Genomic DNA, 17,275 nt, shown 5'->3' with positions numbered 1-17,275 from the left:
CCCCAGACGGAGCCCACAGCAGCGTGTCAGGAGGGCCACCGGGGTTACACCCTGCTCCCTTGCCCCACCCTGCTCTCCTGCTCGGGTGTGATGTCCTTTTGGCCTATCTGCTCCGTTGCTTCTTGAGTGGCTGTATGCTGTGTAGTTTGATATACTTTCACGTTTTTGGTCATTTGTTGTTGGGCCATGTACTGTTTGTCTGCGTTAGAGGAAAAGGCTGGTCCTGCCCCTCAGCCCCAACAACTGTTTTTCGGGCTCTGTGGCCAGGTGACCTTCAGTTTTCATTCATTCCACAAGTACCTCTAGCTGTGGGTCTGGTCTTATGCTGGGTCCTGGGAAACGGGCGTTTGGGGGGGGAGGCAGGTGACCCAACAGGCAGACGCTGTCACAGAGCCCTCAGACGCTGTCACAGGGTGACCACGGAAGCTGTGGAAGTGTGGAACAGGCCCCTCACGCAGTCAGGGGAGGCTTCTTGGAGGAAGTGGTGTCTGTGCTGAAGCCTGAAGGACCCAGGAGGAGCTGGGCAGGCCCGAAGAGCTGGAGGAGAGCAGAGGGAGCAGCTGGGCCAGGGCAGAGGCGAGGGCGCAGAGGAGCAGTCAGGTGTGGCGGGAGCGTTGAGCGCCATGAGGGTGGCAGCCAGAGAGGAGGTGAGAGAGGCCCAGGAGCGCTGGTGAGAGTGAGAAGCCTCCCCAGCAGCCTGGGCGGCCCTGGGCTCCCGGCTCCTCGTGGGCAGGCTCTGGGCAGGCTCATCAGCGCTGGAGGTGGGGACACGCCCTCCTTTCAAGGCCAAGCCCAGGTTTTCCCGTGGACCTTCCTGGGGGAAGTGCGGTCTTACCCTTACCCTGAGGTGTCTTGCAGGCAGGCGAGGAGCTGAGGCTCCATGGGGTTAAGTCCCTGGTCTTAGGCCACGGAGGTTTCAGTCTGGACAGGCAGGACGGGAACCCAGGCCTTCCGACTGTATCACTTTGTAACACTCACTGTTTCACTCTGTTTTCCAAATCTATTAGTTGTTGTGTATACTTTTTTATTTGAACCCATGACCCATCCTGGAGACTGTTCTAAATGAGCTCTCCGGCCCCGTCTCAGTCCTTGGCCTGATGTCCTTCCCCAGTCTCTTCTGTTTCCTAATTTCTCCATCCCCTGGGGTTGGACCAGCACAACCACCTCCCTAGGAGAGTCTGCTCTGGGGTCAGTGGGTGAGGCACCCCCCCCCCCAGGCTTTCCCGAGCCACAGTAAGGCCCCAGGCTGTCGTCCCATGCAGCCTTGGCCAGGTCCCTCGTCGGCCTCTTCTCCCAGATGGGTGTCCCGCTGCCTGCCTTGCTGGGTCTCTTGGGTTTTGTGGCAGCACCCTCCAGGGTCCTGCTGTTACCATCTTTCATCCTTGGCACTGGAAACTCCCCATCCTCTTTCTAGATTGGGCTAAGAGCTGACAGTGGGTTGGGGGAGTTGGAGGGAGGTGGTCTCACTGTCCTCTGATCTGTTGGGCCTGCAAGGGGCTGGGGGCTGGCCGGCCAACAGTGGGTTCTCCCCTCCTGAGGCTCACCTAACCTGTCTCCCTAGAGCAGCTGGTGGCCTGTGTTGGCCGAGGGTGGCGGCGGTCAGCAGGTCCCACATGGCTTCTCCTGACACTGGAGCCTCTGCTGAGCCTCTGGGTAGCCCTGGTGCCCACCCTTGAGGCCCTCCCAGGGGCATCTGTCCCCTTGACCTCCACTTCCGGGTATTCTGGGGCCAAGGCAGGTGAGGAAGGGGTGCCTACGGGCTCCCAGCAGGTGGAGCTGTGTCTGGACATAGGTGGCTGTGGCAGCAATGGGGCGGCTTTGTGGGAGCTGCAGGGGGGCCAGGCTGAGCAGGGGCAGGAGGCCGGAGGAGCACCAGCAGAGCGGGAGCCGAGGTCTCGGTGTGGACCTGGCGCGGGAGAGGTGCTGCGCGCCTGCCTAATGGCTTCCTTTCTCAGGCACAGTTTCCCCTCTTCTGTTTGCAGTGGGCCTTGGTTTTCAAACGGTCTCTAAGAGCCAGTGGTAGTCACTTCCGTTTTCTTGAAGATTGCTAAAAGTTGAAGAGGGTGGGGGTGGCGGGGAGTGTGGCTCCTGCCAGCGTGTTTGAACAACCTGAGTCACCCGGGCAGGCGGCCGAGCCTCTCCAGCCTTGCTCTTGTTTTTAGCACTGTCACCCCACGGCATGGTGGTCCCCTCCCCTCTTACTACAAGTGTCCTGGCCTCAGCGTGGCCACAGGGACACATAGGACAGGACGAAGCCAGCACCTGCCGAGCTCTTGCCTGTCATCTGTCTGACCTGCCTGTCCTCGCAGCATGGCCCTTCCTGGCCAGCAGTGCCCCCGTTTCACAGACAGGAAACGAGGCTCCCGGGTGCCAGGTGCCCGGCCCCCAGCTCACCCTCTGAGAGTGAGGAGGAGGCCCGCCTCCCCTGCCTGGTCCCCATGCCCCCAGCGAGTTCCATGAAGCAAGAAGAGGGGGTTGACCTGCCGAGCTTGGGCCTGGAGCGCATTGGGAGTTTGTGGCAGGGAATTTTTCTTTTGTCTCTTTCAATTTAAAAAAATTTTTCTGCGCTCTGTGTCTGCATGCGCATTCTGTGTAGAGTTGAGAAGTGATGTGTGCAGGGTGCCAGCCACCTCTCGGTTGCCTCTGGTGCTAGCAGCCACCTGATTTTCAGAGGCGCTTCCTGAGGTTTTGAGAGTTTAAGAGGCCACCTGGGTTTTGAAGCCCGTGAAGCAGTTGGAGTGGGGATTTGGGGGGGCGGTGCTGTAGCCTGCACCCTCTAACCATGTGCTCTGGAAGTGGGTGGGCCTGGAGTCAGGGCAGGCGGAGTCCAGGACCTGGGGTCTGTCCCTTGGCAGCCGGCAGCAGGGCCCTTCCCTGCAGCCCGCACCCCTGCTTCTGTCGGATGCAAATAGAAACGATGCTCCACCCTGTCATCTCGATGACACGGCCCAAGGGGCCCCACATGGTACACGGGTTCTCTGCAGGGTTGGTTCGGCCCTGCCCTGTCCCCCACCTGGATGGGGGCTACTTAGCTCAGGACCGTGGTGGTGAGGTGGGAAGGGGAACCTGGCTGGCTCCCCAGGGCAGAGTCCTCAGGTGCCTCAGCTCTGTGGGCAGCTGGCGCCCTGTCAGCGTGGGTGCCTCGGATGGGAAGCGAGGCCTGACCTGGCCGCGGCACGGCAGCCATACTCGCCAGCTCTGGGTTTGTTTGTTTTGGTAACAGATTTTGTGGAGATGTAATTCATACACCTTACGATTCACCCATTTAGAGCGCAGGGCTCAGCGGCTTCTGGCGCAGGCAGGGCCATGCAGCGGCCCCCACAGCGGGTGTTAGTGGCGCTGTGACTGACCAGTGCGCATGTGTGTCTTTGAGTCCATGATGCTCTGGGGGGCTTTTTCTGCACGTCCTTCCCCAGAAGGAAACCCTGCTGTACCTATTAGCAGTCACCTCCCCAGCTCCTGAGAACCGCTTGTCTGCTGTCCATCTCTGCATGGAGTCTTCCGGCGTGGGGTCCTTGGTGACTGCTTTGCTCCCTTTGCTCTGGCGGCCTTTTGGCCTCTCTGGTCCCCCTATTGCTACTCAAAAGTCTCCAACGTAGAAACAGGAGGTAAAACCACGTCAGGGTCCTTGCTTCTTGTGGCCCCAGGTGGCGGCTGCCCCTTGAGCCGATTCTGGTCCCAGGACCCCCCAGCTCAGGTTTGTGTGCCAGGTTCTGTGCTTGCTGCTGTCCCTGGGTGCTGACGGCAGCCTGGTAAGGAAGGTTCTGCGCGGTTCCAACCTCCAGGCAGGGTATCTGTAGTGCATGTGCCTTGTCACTGGGATGCAGTGGTGCAGGGCAGACTGGGAGATGTGACCAGGACACAGTGGACGGAGGTTGGGGGGGGGGGGGCCTTGGTGCTTTGAATGTGCAGACTGAGGGGCCAGAAGGGGGCTTTGGGTCCGGAACCAACATGAGACACTCAGATTTGTGTCTGTGTGGGGTGGGGTGAAGGGCGGTGAGTTCCTGTGTATCCCTGCACAAGACCTGTCCTCCCCTGCGTGGTTGGCCAGGGCTGAGGAACAGACACGAGTCCTGTCGGGACTGTGGCGGATGTAGAGCCCCTTGTTCCTGGTCTCAGCCAGGAGGTCCTCTGGATGGCTGAGGCCACTGAGGCCGCTGTGGAGGCTGGAAAGGAGAGCTGGGTGTAGCCTGCCTTGAATGGACGGAGGCTTAGAAGGTGGTCCCTTGTGTGTACTGGCTCCGCCCAGCTGCTTCCTGAGTCAGCCTTATTCTCCTTGGGCTGTTGCTCTGTCCTTGGCCAGGGTATCGTGGAGCCGAGCAGACTTGGAGGGCATCATAAGAGAGGCACTGGCGTCTGTGGGTGTGGGGGTGCCCAGCAGGGGCATCCTGGCCTCTTAGTCTGTTCACCTCAGGTGGACGTCACCAGGCAGGTGAAAGGTGTGACCTTTAGTCAGTGCCTGGGCTGGGCTTCAGGGCCCCCCACTTAGCTGGACATGAGTTGCCCACTGTATGATGGAGTGACAACAGCCTCTTGAATGGGGCTGTGGGGACAGCGCCTGGGGCGTGGTGGACTCCCAGAGGGAGGACAGCAGCGTGGGAACCTAGCTGCAAGTTTAGGATGGTCTGCGGCTGCTGGTCTGGACTGAGGGGGCTGCAGGCCCCCTGGGCGGCTGAGTCCCTGTGCAGCAGGAGCTTGGGCCCGCCCAGCACCTAGAGAGCGCTCCACAGGAGATGCTCCTGATGCCTGACCTCATCAGCTGCCTGTGCCAGGTGGGCTGGGCCACAGCCAGGCACGCGGGGTCAGAGCCAGGGCACCATCCTCCAGGGGCTGGGAGCTGGCCTGTCCTCCTTGCTGAGCCGGTTACCCCGTCTGTCCTGCTTCCTTTGGACCTGTCAGTGACTGTTCTGGAAGCCCCCTGCCCCCCATTTCCCTTTTCCCTATCTTGGACCATGGGTGGGATGGGGCTGGGGATGTGTATGTGTGTGTGTGGCATCCAGGCAATGGCACAGACTTCCCTCTGCCCGCCACCACCCCACACCCTCCACGATGTGCTATTCACCGGGCTGGATCGTGGCCTTGTGCTGGCCGTCACGGAGCCCTTGCATTGGCTCAGCAAGTGTGGCTTGAGGCAAGCCTGATGGCAGGGGTTCCAGGATGAGCACAGCTCTGGCCCTGCCCCAGGGGTCCCTGCCAGATGGGGGACAATGGACACAGGCCCTTGTGGGTGGGACTGTGGTCGCTCCGTGCACAGCATCAGGGTTTTGCCTTGAGGGCCCTGGGCACCCAGGGGGCCAAGGGTTGGGCAGGACAGTTGGCCTCAGGTGTGAAGTGGCCTCCGGGGCCTCAGGGCTCTGGACGAGAGGGGGTTAGGCAGACGCCAGGTCTAGTGAGCTAGCTGGGCTGGCCAGTGGGGCTCAGAGAATGACGATGGCCCCTGCCCGCAGGGCGCCATGTTTTGGAAGTTTGACCTGCACACAAGCTCACACCTGGACACACTGCTGGAGCGGGAGGACCTGAGCCTTCCTGAGCTGCTGGACGAGGAGGACGTCCTGCAGGAGTGCAAGGTCGTCAACCGCAAGCTGCTGGACTTCCTGCTGCGGCCGACGCACCTGCAGGCCATGGTGGCCTGGGTCACCCAGGAGCCACCGGCCAGCGGCGAGGAGCGGCTGCGCTACAAGTGAGCCCCCCCATCCCCACTCTCCCCCTGCTCGCCCCACCCCCGGTTCTGTCCCAGGGACTCCCTGTAGGGACAAGGAAACCAAGGCGGGAGAGGCCTTTGCTCAGGAGCACTCACAGCAGAACTTTTTTAAAGTGTTTTTATTGCGGGTTTTGCAGACAGCCCCCAGTGCAGGATGAGGAGGCCCTTGGGGAGCAGCGTCTGGCCAGTCTTGTTTCAGTGGTTCCCACCCCAATCCCATCTTCTTCCTCTTGGTGTTTTTTCCATCGGATTTTGGTTGTGGTGACTGTGGAGTGCCTTGCAGCTGTGAGAGGGAATGCAGAGTTCCCTGCACTGACTGCTCCCTTCCCCCCAGTGGTGACCTTTCTGCAGGAGGCAGCACAGTGTCGCAGCCACGGTGACTGCCTGGGACGGCTTGCAGGCCCTGTGTTGGTTTAAAGCAAGTCCTCTAATTCCAGACAGTGTCGATTTACCTGTAATTCCCTTGTACATTTTCCTTTTTGGAGATTTTTCCTGGTGCCCAGCATGGTGCTGGGAGCCTGGGGCACAGCTGTGAGCTGAGTTGGCATGGGCCCTGGTGGCTGCCGTCCCCTCCTGTACACCCCTCTGCCCTTCTCTCCACCTGCCCCCAGTCACTTCATGGGTACTTGGAGCCCTGGGGTGCGCTGGGGGCCAGCCGGCAGGGCTCTGTTGGGGGCACAGTTGGAACCATTGTCATAACTGTGGACTTGTGTCTGGCCTGGGCTCTGCTGCCCTTCCCGGGCCCGGCATAGCCTGTACCAGTCATGGGCTGCCTTCAGGTCCCTCCTCCCAGTTCCCTGTGCTGCCCTCTTCCCAGCCCCCCTTGCCCTGCCCTGGCTCTGCGTCTTTTGAGCCAGGTGGTGTGTGGGTGAGGGCTGCCCCTCAGTTTGCCCTTTGTGAAGTGGGGCTTCAGGGGGGTGATTGCAGGGGCCTCGGGCAGGGTCTGCAGCGTCCACTGTGCCTCCTTTTGTCCACCTGTCTATCAGAGACGCCTGCTCCCGCGTGTCTTTTTCCTCCTCTGCCCAGACCTCTGTCCACTGTCCCTCTCCCACCATCCCCCTCCCTTGAGTGTGTCCAGTGGCCATGAGGACTGGGCTGTGGCTCACAGACACAGGGAGATGCTGAGGGATCCTCCATGTTGACAACCCATGCCATCCTGGCCCCTGGGCTCCCTGCCCTGCTCCAAGGAACCCAGAGGAGGAGGCACATGGGGCCCCTGCATTTCATAGGGCACCTCAAGCAGGTTATGGTCACTCAGGCCTGGGTGGCCTGCTGGGCAGGGTGGCCCTGGAGCCGGTGTGGGGAAGGAAGGGAAGGGCGAGGGTGGGGTTCAGAGAGGTCACCGGGGCAGACTGCATAGGGGAGGCTCTGATGGTGGCTTGGGCGGGGACAGGGCCTTGGGCGATGGCAGGCAGATGTCCAGCAGGTGGTAGGCTCGGGAGCAGGTCAGGAGGGTGGACATGGCTGTTGCCTTCACTGGGGTGGTTTTGACAGGGAGGTGAGAATCTCCCTGCTCTCCCCTGTATCTGCCTCCCTCTCTGGATGTGACAGCTGCCCGCCCGCCCTTCCCAGGTACCCCAGTGTGGCCTGCGAGATCCTGACAGCAGACGTGCCCCAGATCAACGATGCGCTGGGAGCGGACGAGTCCCTGCTGAACCGACTCTACGGCTTCCTGCAGAGCAGTGGCTGCCTCAATCCGCTGCTGGCCAGCTTCTTCAGCAAGGTCATGGGCATCCTCATCAACCGCAAGACAGACCAGGTGCCCGCCGTCCTGGGCGCGCGGCTGCTGGGTGGGTGGGCGCGTGGGCCCTGCTGTCTGACGTGACTCCGCCCCCAGCTCGTGTCCTTCCTGCGGAAGAAGGATGACTTCGTGGACCTGCTGCTGCAGCACATTGGCACCTCGGCCATCATGGACCTGCTGCTGCGCCTCCTCACTTGCGTGGAGCGGCCCCAGCTGAGGCAGGAAGTGGTCAACGTGAGCTGGGGGGCAGGGGCGGGACCTGGAGGGGTGGGGCCTGGAGGCTGGGTCAGTGAGTGAAGCCCCACCTTATTTCTCACCCCAAGTGGCTCAACGAGGAGAAGATTGTCCAGCGGCTCATCGAGCAGATCCACCCATCGAAAGATGACAATGTGAGTGTCCCAGACGCTAGGCCGCCTCCTCTCAGAGTGGAGTTGGTGAGAAAAGGAAGATCGGGAATCAAGTGTGTGCCCCTTTTGCCTCACTGAGGTAGTGACAGAACAGAAGCGGGGTTTTACACACGTGGACTCTGTCTGAGCCAGGAAGTTGGCCTGTTCTCCCTACAGGGCTCAGGTCTGGGCAGGGCCCTTTGACTCCAGGCTCTGTGCCCTGCACCCTTGCTGCTGTCCTTCCTGGGGGGCTGCTTGCTCAGCCTTCTTCCCTCTGGCGCTGGCTCTGTGCCTGGATGAGCCCTGCCTGTCCTTCAGAGAATCCACCTGGAGGCCCCCATCCTCACCAGTAGCTCCTGCGGCCTCAGCTGTTCCCTGCCCACATGTGCAGGTAGTCAGTACCTGGGGCCCAGCCAGCGCCCATCCCAGGAGGGTGGGAGCCGTCCAGGCCTTTGTGGCAGAGGAACGAGGGTGCCCACTGTGAGCCTGCGTGGACCTGGGGCCTGCCTGTGTGTCCTTTTGGGTTGGACTCAGTGCTCTGCTCAGGCTTGGCTCTTGCTTTTCTCGGTGGTAGCAGCTTAATTGTGAGTAAGTTGTGTACTACACGGCCCATTCATTTGTACCGTGGGATTCAGTGGCTTCTAGTACATTCCCAGAGTCATGTAGCAGTCTGCATGTTAGTTGGGGATATGTCTCATTGATTCAGAAAGGAAACCCTGAGCCCATGCGCTGTCACTCCCATTCCCCTCATGGTGCTCCCACCCCGGCAGTCACCACTGGTCTGCTGTGTCTGGGTTTGCCTCTTCTGGGCATTCCGTAAATGTGGAGCCCCACAATGCGTGGTCCATGCTGGCCTCTCTGCCCCAGCACCGTGCTCTGCCTGCACGTGTGTTATGGCTTATTGGTGCCGCACCCCTTTCTAAGACTGATGGACGTTCTGCTATGGACAGACTACAGCTGCTTACTGTTCGCTAGTGGTAGACGTCCCTTCTTTGGCAACTGTGAATGGTGCAGGTTTCTGTGGGATGTCTCTTCTCCTTTTCCAGGAAGCCTTCCTTGGTTTCCCTGTCTGCTGTCTCTTCTCTTCCAGTGTTTGGTACCTCAAGGTTTCCTCCCTTGGTACTTGTGTCCCTGTGTCTGTGTCATTCTCCACCCTGTCCCCAAGGGCTGGGGCCAGGTGGTCAACTCATGGGTGTCGCAGCACGAGGCCATGGAGGGTCCAGTGACTGGGCTGGGTTCTCAATGCTCTCTCGGCCTCCACAGCAACATTCCAATGCATCCCAGTCCCTGTGCGACATCATCCGCCTGAGCCGGGAGCAGATGATCCAAGTCCAGGACAGCCCAGAGCCTGACCAGCTGTTGGCCACCCTGGAGAAGTGGGTTTGCTGGCTGTGCCCTGGCCCAGGGAGGGAAGCCGTCCTGGGGGCCGGGGTCCCAGGCCCTTCACCTTGATCCCCCCTCGCCCCAGGCAGGAGACGATCGAGCAGCTCCTGAGCAACATGCTGGAGGGGGAGCTGAGCCCATCTGTCCTTGTCAGCGGAATCCAGGTGCTGCTGACCCTGCTGGAGCCCAGGAGGCCACGGTGAGGGGGCAGCCTCCAGGGCGACTCTGCTACTCCCTGGGGACATGGCTCAAGGTTGGGGTGGAGGTCACAGAATGTGGCCTGCACAAGTGGCGTCCACCTCACAGTGGTCACTATGGTCCTGGAGAGGAGTCCTCCTGTTCTCACCTGACAGTGGAGGAAACCGGCCGAGTCAACTGCCCACAGTTTCCAGCTGGCCATTGGCATCCAGGGTCTCTTGGACAACCTGCCTAAGACACACTGGGGCTTCTAGCTTGCCCTGTCTGGGTCCCTCCCCTCACGACCCAGCTGGCAGCAGCCTCACATTCCTGTCCGGACATGCTCCGTGTGCGTGCACCTGTGCCAGGCTGCCTGGACAGCTCACTCTGCCCCCTGCCCTGTCCCCTCTGCAGGTCTGAGTCTGTGACTGTGAACAACTTCTTCAGCACCGTGGATGGGCAGCTGGAGCTCCTGGCCCAGGCAGCCCTGGATGGCACTGTGTCCTGCATGGGCGCCCTGCACGCCCTGCGCCCTCGGCTTGGCCGCTTCCACGAGCTCCTGCTCAAGCCACCAGAGGTGAGCTGGGCAGGTTGGGGAGGGGGTAGCTGGGAAGGTTGCACCTTGGTCCCAGGCAGCAGACCAGGAATCTAGCCTCCTTTGTGTCCGCAGCTGGAGCCGCTTTGCACGACGTGGGGCACCCTGGCCCCGCCGCTGGGCAACACGCGACTGCACGTGGTCAAGCTGTTGGCCAGCGCCCTGAGTGCCAATGACGTGGCCCTGACCCAGGAGCTCCTGGCGCTGGATGTGCCCAACACCATGCTGGTGCGGGGGGCAGGAGCACAGGGATGGGGCGGGGCTGGGGGCAGGTGGGGGTAGTGAGACCGGGTCTCCAGGCCTCTCCATGTGAGCCTGCACCCCATTTTCAGGACCTCTTCTTCCACTACGTCTTCAACAACTTCCTGCACACCCAAGTGGAGGTGTGTGTGAGCACCATGCTGAGTGTTGGGCCCCCTTCTGACAACGGCCTTGAGACGCCTGACCCAAACCCCGTTGTGAAACACGTGAGCTGGAGCTCCTGGGTACCCGCCTCAGTTCCCCAGGGTGTGCTCTGCCCCCTGTCTGTTCCTCGTCTGTCCTAGAGCCAGGACTTGGTGGGGGACTTCACATTCTGGGGGTTGGGGCTTGGACTTGTCTTTAGGTCCTTTCTGGGAGATGCATGGTGATGTTCAGGGAGGTGAGTGACCAGGTGGCCTCAGGAAGTAGTGGGTATCTGGGAAGGACCCTCCCATGGTGACAGCTGCTGAGGCAGATGGGGGTATTACACTGGGAGTAGCCTGGGGTCTCAGAGAGGAGGAGCTCAGCAGGGAGCTTGGGGTGTGTCATGTGGATTGAATGGGGACTGGACAGGTGGAGGGTGTTCCTCGGGGAACAGAGTGGGGTGTGCAGGGGCAGGTGCACCCGTGCAGACTGTTGGCAGGGGTGTGGCACACCCGCGTAGAAAGACCAGGCTGTGGTGAGGGGGCGCCTCTGTCCCTCCCTCACTGGTCGCTGGACGGGTGGGGCTGGCGGGCTGGTCTTGTAATCCTGGCTGGTCCCTCCCACAGCTGCTGCAGCAGGGCCGGCTGGTGGAGCGCATCCTGACATCCTGGGAGGAGAATGACCGTGTGCAGTGAGTGTCTCCCCTTCCTTCTGGGTGGGGGGGTGGGCAAGTGCAGGCGGCCTGTGTCCATCCTTGATCCGCCCTCACCCAGGTCTGCAGGGGGCCCTCGGAAAGGCTACATGGGCCACCTGACGAGAATGGCCAACTCCCTGGTGCAGAACACAGAGAAGGGGCCCAATGCAGAGCAGCTGAGGCAGCTGCTGCAGGGTGAGGTGGGGGCTCCCCTGAGGCGGGGGTGCTGGGGGCCAAGGGCCGTGCCCCACTGCCGTCCTTGTCTCTCTTCTGAGCAGAACTGCCGGTTGAGCAGCAGGAGCAGTGGGGGGCCTTCGTGTCGGGGCCCCTGGCTGAGACCAACAAGAAGAACACGGTGGACCTGGTGAGGCCCTGCTGACCCCTGCAATCCCAGCCTCCCTGTACCCACAGCCTCGGCCGCTCACACCCGCCTCCTGCCCACCCAGGTGAACACCCACCACCTGCACTCCTCCAGTGACGACGAGGACGACCGGCTCAAGGAGTTCAGCTTCCCCGAGGAGGCTGTGCTGCAGCAGGTGGGCCGTGGGCTGCACGGTCCTGCCCCTGCCTGCCTGCCCTGCCCGCCGTCCCTGACCACCGCCCTTCTGGCCCCTGCAGGCCTTCGTGGATTTCCAGATGCAGCGCATGACCTCAGCCTTCATCGACCACTTTGGCTTCAACGATGAGGAGTTTGGGGAGCAGGAGGAAAGTGTGAAGTGAGTACGCCCCTCTGTGTAGCCACCCGCCGTGGGGCCCTGGCCACCCATCCCGCATCCACTCTGGGTTGCTGTCAGTGTGTGAGATGGATGGGCCCAGAGGCCAGGCCTCCCATCCTCCCTCCAGAGGCCTCCGGGCAATGAGATTCATTTCTCAGTGACCAGTTCTGCTCGTTTGTATTTGCCGTGGCGGTATTTTAATGAATTGGTAAGGAACACCTTTCTTTATCATTTTCTGTCACAGGCACCTGTTGCTTTCACAATCAGAGAAAATAAGATAAAGTTGAGTAATGTTTTGTAAATTACATAGGCAACCTTGTGACAGGACCAGGTAGACAGCAAAGAGGCTGGTGGCCTTCGAATGAGTCCAGGGGACACCGGATTTGGTGGGCGCAGCTGCCGCCATATCACGTGGAGGGCGCTGAATGGTTTCTTTACCACCCGTTTGCCTGCCCAGCGGCTCCCATTCTGAGCCTAGTTCTGCCACTGTCAGCCCATCTCTGGGCAGGTCCCCTGTGTAGGTCTGGTCTCATGTGCACCTCGGCCTGAGGGGCCTGGTCTGAACAGAGCCTGCCCTTTGGGGCCCTGAGGGGAGTGCCCGTGAGCGGCACCGTGGGCGTGGGCCCTCTGAGTAGAGGAGAACACTTTTGAAAAAATGAGCCCATGATGCCCTGAGGCAGGTGGTAGGGAAGCAGAAGGGGAAAGGCCCGGCTGGCCCCTTAGGTTCATGGCCAGGGCACCCAAGGGGTGGAGTCCAGGGACAGGCAGGAGGGGACAGCTGAGATGGAGTTCCTGCTCCACAGTCCCCTCGGTCACCTCTGTCCAGGGCTGGATGGGAGGGTGGGCTCTTGGCTGGGCAGTATCCACAAAGGATGGGAGTACGGACGTGGGGTACAGAAAGGCGGTGGCAAGTAGGGGAGTCGGAAGCAGGGGCCAGCCTGCCTTGGCCATCCTGGCCCACACCGTCCTCTGCCCCCACTTCTCCCCCAGCGCGCCTTTTGACAAGACTGCCAACATCACCTTCTCCCTCAACGCTGACGATGAGAATGTGAGTGCCGCCCCGTCCCCTAGCGGTGGGGGCTGTGGGCATTGCCGCTCGCCCCACCCATCCACCCTTCCTCCCCTGCCCCCTGCAGCCCAACGCCAACCTGCTGGAGATTTGCTACAAGGACCGGATCCAGCAGTTTGATGACGACGAGGAGGAGGAGGAGGAGGAGGAGGGCCAGGGTTCTGGGGAGTCTGATGGGGAGGACAGCGCCTGGCCAGGCCGCCAGCTGGCCAGGGGCGCCCGCCTGGGCCCGCCCACAGGCGTGCGGTGAGTCCGCTCCTGCCTCCTTTGCCAGGCTCTGGCACGTTGGGGGCTGCAGGGTGCACAGGGAGCAGTTCCCATCGGCCTGAGTGCAGGGAGCATGAAGTGACTTGGGGGGGGGGCTCAGGGGGTGTTGGCTGGGGCCCTTTGAGTTCTGAGTGGCAGAAACCCAGTTCTGCTGGATGAGGCCCCTGCAGGAATAGGGTGGCAGCTGGTGTGTGTCTGGAGCACCAGGGGCCCTTCAGGTGCAATAGGATCCAGGTGCATCTGCAGCCAGTGTCCCCCTCGTCCCTCAACTCGGTGCTCTGGTGTTAGCTGTCACGCCCATGTTTCCACAGAGGCCTACGACAGCCCAGCAGTTTGTCTCTCCCCTCATTTCAGTAAAATGGCAGGTGGTCCCTTCCTTGTAGCTCCACATCAGTGAGCTGCAATCAGCTCTTTGTGCCTGTGTGCCACCTGGCCTGGTCACCAGTGACCAGGGGTTGGGGGGTGGCATACCATGGAGGTTTCCATGCAGACAGCCCGGTGCCATGCCACTGAGCCTCTGCCCCCAGGGTTCCTAACGGGGGGATTGGAGTGTCTTGCCTTTTTAGTGGGCGAGTGGAGACATCCCGAGTGTACAGCCACACACAGGGAGTGGGGCATCCCCCTGCCCCCACCGGTGCCGCCCTGACCTCTTGCTCTGTGGCTGGGTTTTGGCTCTTCTGCTTATGAGGCCCTCCCTGGGGCAGGTGTGGTGCCGTCACTGGCCACCCTCAGTGTGCCACTGTGACCAGCCAGTCTAAGGTTGCGATTCACCCGCGATTTCCTAAAAGTTTGTAGTGTTAGCTCTCGTATGTGGGTTTTGATCCTTCTGAGTGGCAGGCGGGGTGCACTTTCGTGCTCTTGCTGAAGACTGTCTTCTGCCCGCCACTGGGCTTGGGCCCTTTGTCAGCCGTCCTTTGATGGTGTATGCATGGCTTCCTGTTGTCCTCCCCGATCCACTGGTCCGGGTGCCCACCTCGGTGCTTCCTCGCTGTCATGTCGAAACCGGACCATGTTCAGGGTTGTGTTGGCTCTCTGGGGTCAGTGTGTCGGTGTCCGGGGCAGAGCCGGCCGGGGCGGGCGCTGCTGCTTCATTGTCCTGGCTCCTGGGCCCGAGCATGGGAATTCTCCCTGGGAGCGGAGGGCTTTCCTGTTGGGAGTTCTGTGGCATCTTCAGCGTGTAAGTTTCACGCTGCTTCTGTTACACTTACTCCTGAGTGTTTTTTTCATTTTGACGCTAGTGGACTTGTTCACGGCTCTGGCTTCCCGCACATGGGTCTACCATTGTGGTGTCCCTGCCACCTCCCCGTGCTGGATGCTCTGAGGGTCGCTGCCGTGCCTCCATGATGTTGGGCAGATGTGGGGGAGTGGCCCCAGCTTGTTCCTGGCCTTGGGGGCACTGGCTGTGGGCAACTGGGGGGTTTGGAGCTGCCCTTTGGGGTTCAGGGTGCTCCCCTCTGTCCCCCATTGGCTGAGTCTCTAGTTTATTCTCAACGCTGAGCACATGTAGCCCTTCCCACCATGGACAGAGGCATGCGGCCAGCATTTGCTCAGCGTCTTCCATGGGTGTACACTTTGCCCAATAGGACTTTGTCCCCCGTCTTGAGTCACGTGTCAGTCAACAATCTGAAGTGTTTTTGGAGCAGCTGGCTCTCAGCCAAGGACACAGTGGTAGCAAGAGTCCCCCTGAGTCTGTCATCGGGGGGAGTGTCCCCTTGAGAGGCGGCTGCTGTGGGAGCATCTGTGGAGGAGAGGAAGCGGGGCCATCCTGCCCATGTCGCTGGCCGTGGACTGTCCACCCCACTCTGGGACAGGACTCTCTGGCGTCCTGCCACCCTGGGCCCAGGGGTCCCTGACCTGTCCTGTCCCCACCACCCCCTCCACCCCTTTTACCACCTGTTGGTTCCTTCACTGGGGGTGTGGGCAGGGCGCCTTCCCACTCTGTCCCTGCCGCAGCGCAGTGGTTGATGGCTGGTTTTGGGGACAGGAGTGGAGGCAGCACAGACAGCGAGGAGGAGGACGAGGATGATGAGGATGATGAAGAAGATGACGAGGAGGACGGCCGGGTAGCCCAAGATGAGCTACCTGGGTCCTCTTACCCCAGCCCAAGCCCCCAGCACCCCGGTGGGTGAATGTGCAGGGTGGGTGTGGTTGGGCACAGGTGGCGGCGTCCGTCTACCAGGCTCACCACTGCCCTGCCCTTGCCCCAGGACCCAGCTGGACAGCCACCTTTGACCCAGTGCCTACAGACACCCCAGCCAGCCCCCAGGACTCCCAGGATAAGGAACCGTGGTCTGGGCCTCTTGCCCCGCAGGGACCCCTCAGCGTCCCTGCCCCAAGCCCAGCCGGCCCTGCAGTCCCCGGTCCCCTGCAGCTCAGGTGAGGCCAGGAGACGTGGCTGGGGCACAGCCCCAGGTCCTGGTTCCCCGAGGCTCCAGGGCCAACCCCAGCCACCTCTGTGGGCTGCTTCTCTCGCCTCCTAGGTCCCAGGACCCTGCACCCTCCTCTGCACCTCAGGAAGCCTCCGACGGCGGCAAAGTAGCGGAGCCCTCAGGTGAGCCGCTGCCCACGCTGCCCCTCACCCCACACTCTCCCACCCGCTGTCCTCTGGGCTGTGGGAGTGTGCTGAATCTCAGGTCTCCTGGCCTCTCTTCCACACAGCCCCCTGTCAGGCCTTGGTCAGTGTCAGGGATCTCCAGGCCACCCTCAGAGGGACAAGCTCCGCCCCCAGCTCCTTGGACAGGTGATTGGCTGGGGAGCAGCATCTGGGGGCGGGTCCTGTGAGGGAGGTGACTGAGCCTGACCCTGGAGGCTGTTCCTGCCCCCGAGCTGCTCCAGGAGGCCCTTGGAGGGTGCCCAGGTCTGTGCCTGGCATTGGTGACAATCCTGCTGATTCCCCCACAGTGCAACCAGAGACCCTGCTACCTCTGTCCCAGCTCCCGGGGCCCCCCAGCCCCTCCAGACCGTGGAAGGGGAGAAGAGCCCAAAACCCTCCAGGCTCCCTGAAAGCCAGAGGTGAGCATGGGGTGGCTCCGCAGCTGGTGGGGTGCCATCACGGCAGGGGAGTGGGAGGGCGGCCCTGACCTGTCACACCCCTCTCTTCCCGACAGTGCCCAGGCCCTCCAGCCACCTCCAGTGCCCAGCGGCTCTGCCCAGGGAGGGCCGGTGTCCCCAGGCTCCTAGTGAGTAGCGGGGGCTGGGGGCTGGGTGTCAGGTAGGCCAGCAGGCCCCTCACTCCTGTCTCCCTCTCGGTTCCCAGATAACTGCCTGGTTCCGGTGGTGGTGGCCAAATCCTCGCTCTGCACGTGGACCCTGCCTGGGCGGGGTCAGGGTGGGCCCCACGCGGCCTGTTGCCCCATCACCCCATCCCATCTCCACCCCCACCCCATGTTCTCTCCTCTGGACTCCCAGGAGGCTGATGCCAGGGAGACAGGCCCTACCCACCCCTATTTGCACTGAGAAAAGAAATGATGGAGTTTTGTCTCCTAGAATAAAGATACAGAGTTGAGTAGAGAGAAGGGAGAGAGAGAGAAAGACCTATATTATATATTATATATGTGTCGAGGGAGGAGAGGGGTGGGAGGAGAGCCAGAAAAGAGCCAGGCCCCGGGGCGGACGGGGCTTGGGCTCTCACCCAGTCCCAGTGGGGCTGTGCTGGGGTTCCTGGGCACCGTCCACTGCCTCCAGGTGCAGATGCCACACCCACACTCCACACGTGGCCTTTCAGCTCAGGTCCACCTGGGAGGCCCGAGGGGGGCTGTGCCTTTGCCCTGACCCACGCCCCAGACCCTGCACTTTCCCCGGCCCAGGGGCCAGAGGGTCCTGCACCTCGCCCAGTGGCTCTGGGGGCCGGGATTCCAATCCAGGGGCCCCTACAGTGACATTCCCACGAGGCCCTGACACACTGAAGAGACCCCTGCGTCTCCCACAGACCCTGGGGCAGGGGTGTGGTGGGGGTCCGGCTGGGGTCCCCCTCCAGTGCCTGAGGGTCTGGGCTCCAGCCCAGCTGCCAAGTGACCTTGTCCCAGCCCCCTCTCTCGGGCTGGCGTGAGTGTGTGTGTGTTTGTGCCGAGCTTCTATCTCGTGTTGCAAATATAAATAAACAAAGGAAGACGGTTTAAGACTCCTGCTGCTCAGAGCTTGGGTTTTGGGGTGGGGGTGAGGG

General features: G+C 61.7%; 1 protein-coding gene across 2 annotated transcripts; it reads left to right on the top strand.

Annotated features, from left to right (window-relative positions):
* The first annotated feature begins 518 nt into the window (after positions 1–518).
* PPP6R1 (protein phosphatase 6 regulatory subunit 1) lies at positions 519–17,233 on the top strand. Of its 2 annotated transcripts, XM_045203500.3 has the most exons (24): positions 519–647; positions 5,448–5,680; positions 7,274–7,460; positions 7,539–7,676; positions 7,766–7,831; positions 9,092–9,204; positions 9,297–9,410; positions 9,803–9,965; positions 10,059–10,211; positions 10,316–10,468; positions 10,994–11,058; positions 11,141–11,256; positions 11,340–11,425; positions 11,508–11,597; positions 11,680–11,777; positions 12,768–12,825; positions 12,914–13,092; positions 15,098–15,234; positions 15,321–15,489; positions 15,594–15,664; positions 15,772–15,853; positions 16,015–16,125; positions 16,221–16,292; positions 16,370–17,233. In XM_045203500.3, coding segments are annotated over exons 1-24 (2,679 nt in total). In that variant the 5' UTR covers positions 519–623; the 3' UTR covers positions 16,371–17,233. The 2 variants fall into 2 exon arrangements, with proteins under 2 accessions (XP_045059435.2, XP_024426162.2); XM_024570394.4 differs by lacking the exon at positions 16,370–17,233 and having other exon boundaries at positions 10,316–10,450; positions 16,221–16,293.
* Positions 17,234–17,275: the final 42 nt, after the last annotated feature.

The sequence above is a fragment of the Desmodus rotundus genome, chromosome 12, assembly GCF_022682495.2.
Source record: "Desmodus rotundus isolate HL8 chromosome 12, HLdesRot8A.1, whole genome shotgun sequence".
In the NCBI taxonomy this organism is placed as follows: domain Eukaryota; kingdom Metazoa; phylum Chordata; class Mammalia; order Chiroptera; family Phyllostomidae; genus Desmodus; species Desmodus rotundus.
The sequence above is the reverse complement of the archived record's forward strand: the minus strand, read 5'-3'. Positions and strand labels throughout refer to the sequence as shown.

Coding starts and splice junctions, on each gene's coding strand:
- PPP6R1 (XM_045203500.3), top strand. CDS start 624: ATGAGGGTGGCAGCCAGAGAGGAG. Junction 7,832..9,091: donor ACCCATCGAAAGATGACAAT/GTGAGTGTCCCA, acceptor CGGCCTCCACAG/CAACATTCCAATGCATCCCA. Junction 15,490..15,593: donor CCCGGTCCCCTGCAGCTCAG/GTGAGGCCAGGA, acceptor CTCGCCTCCTAG/GTCCCAGGACCCTGCACCCT.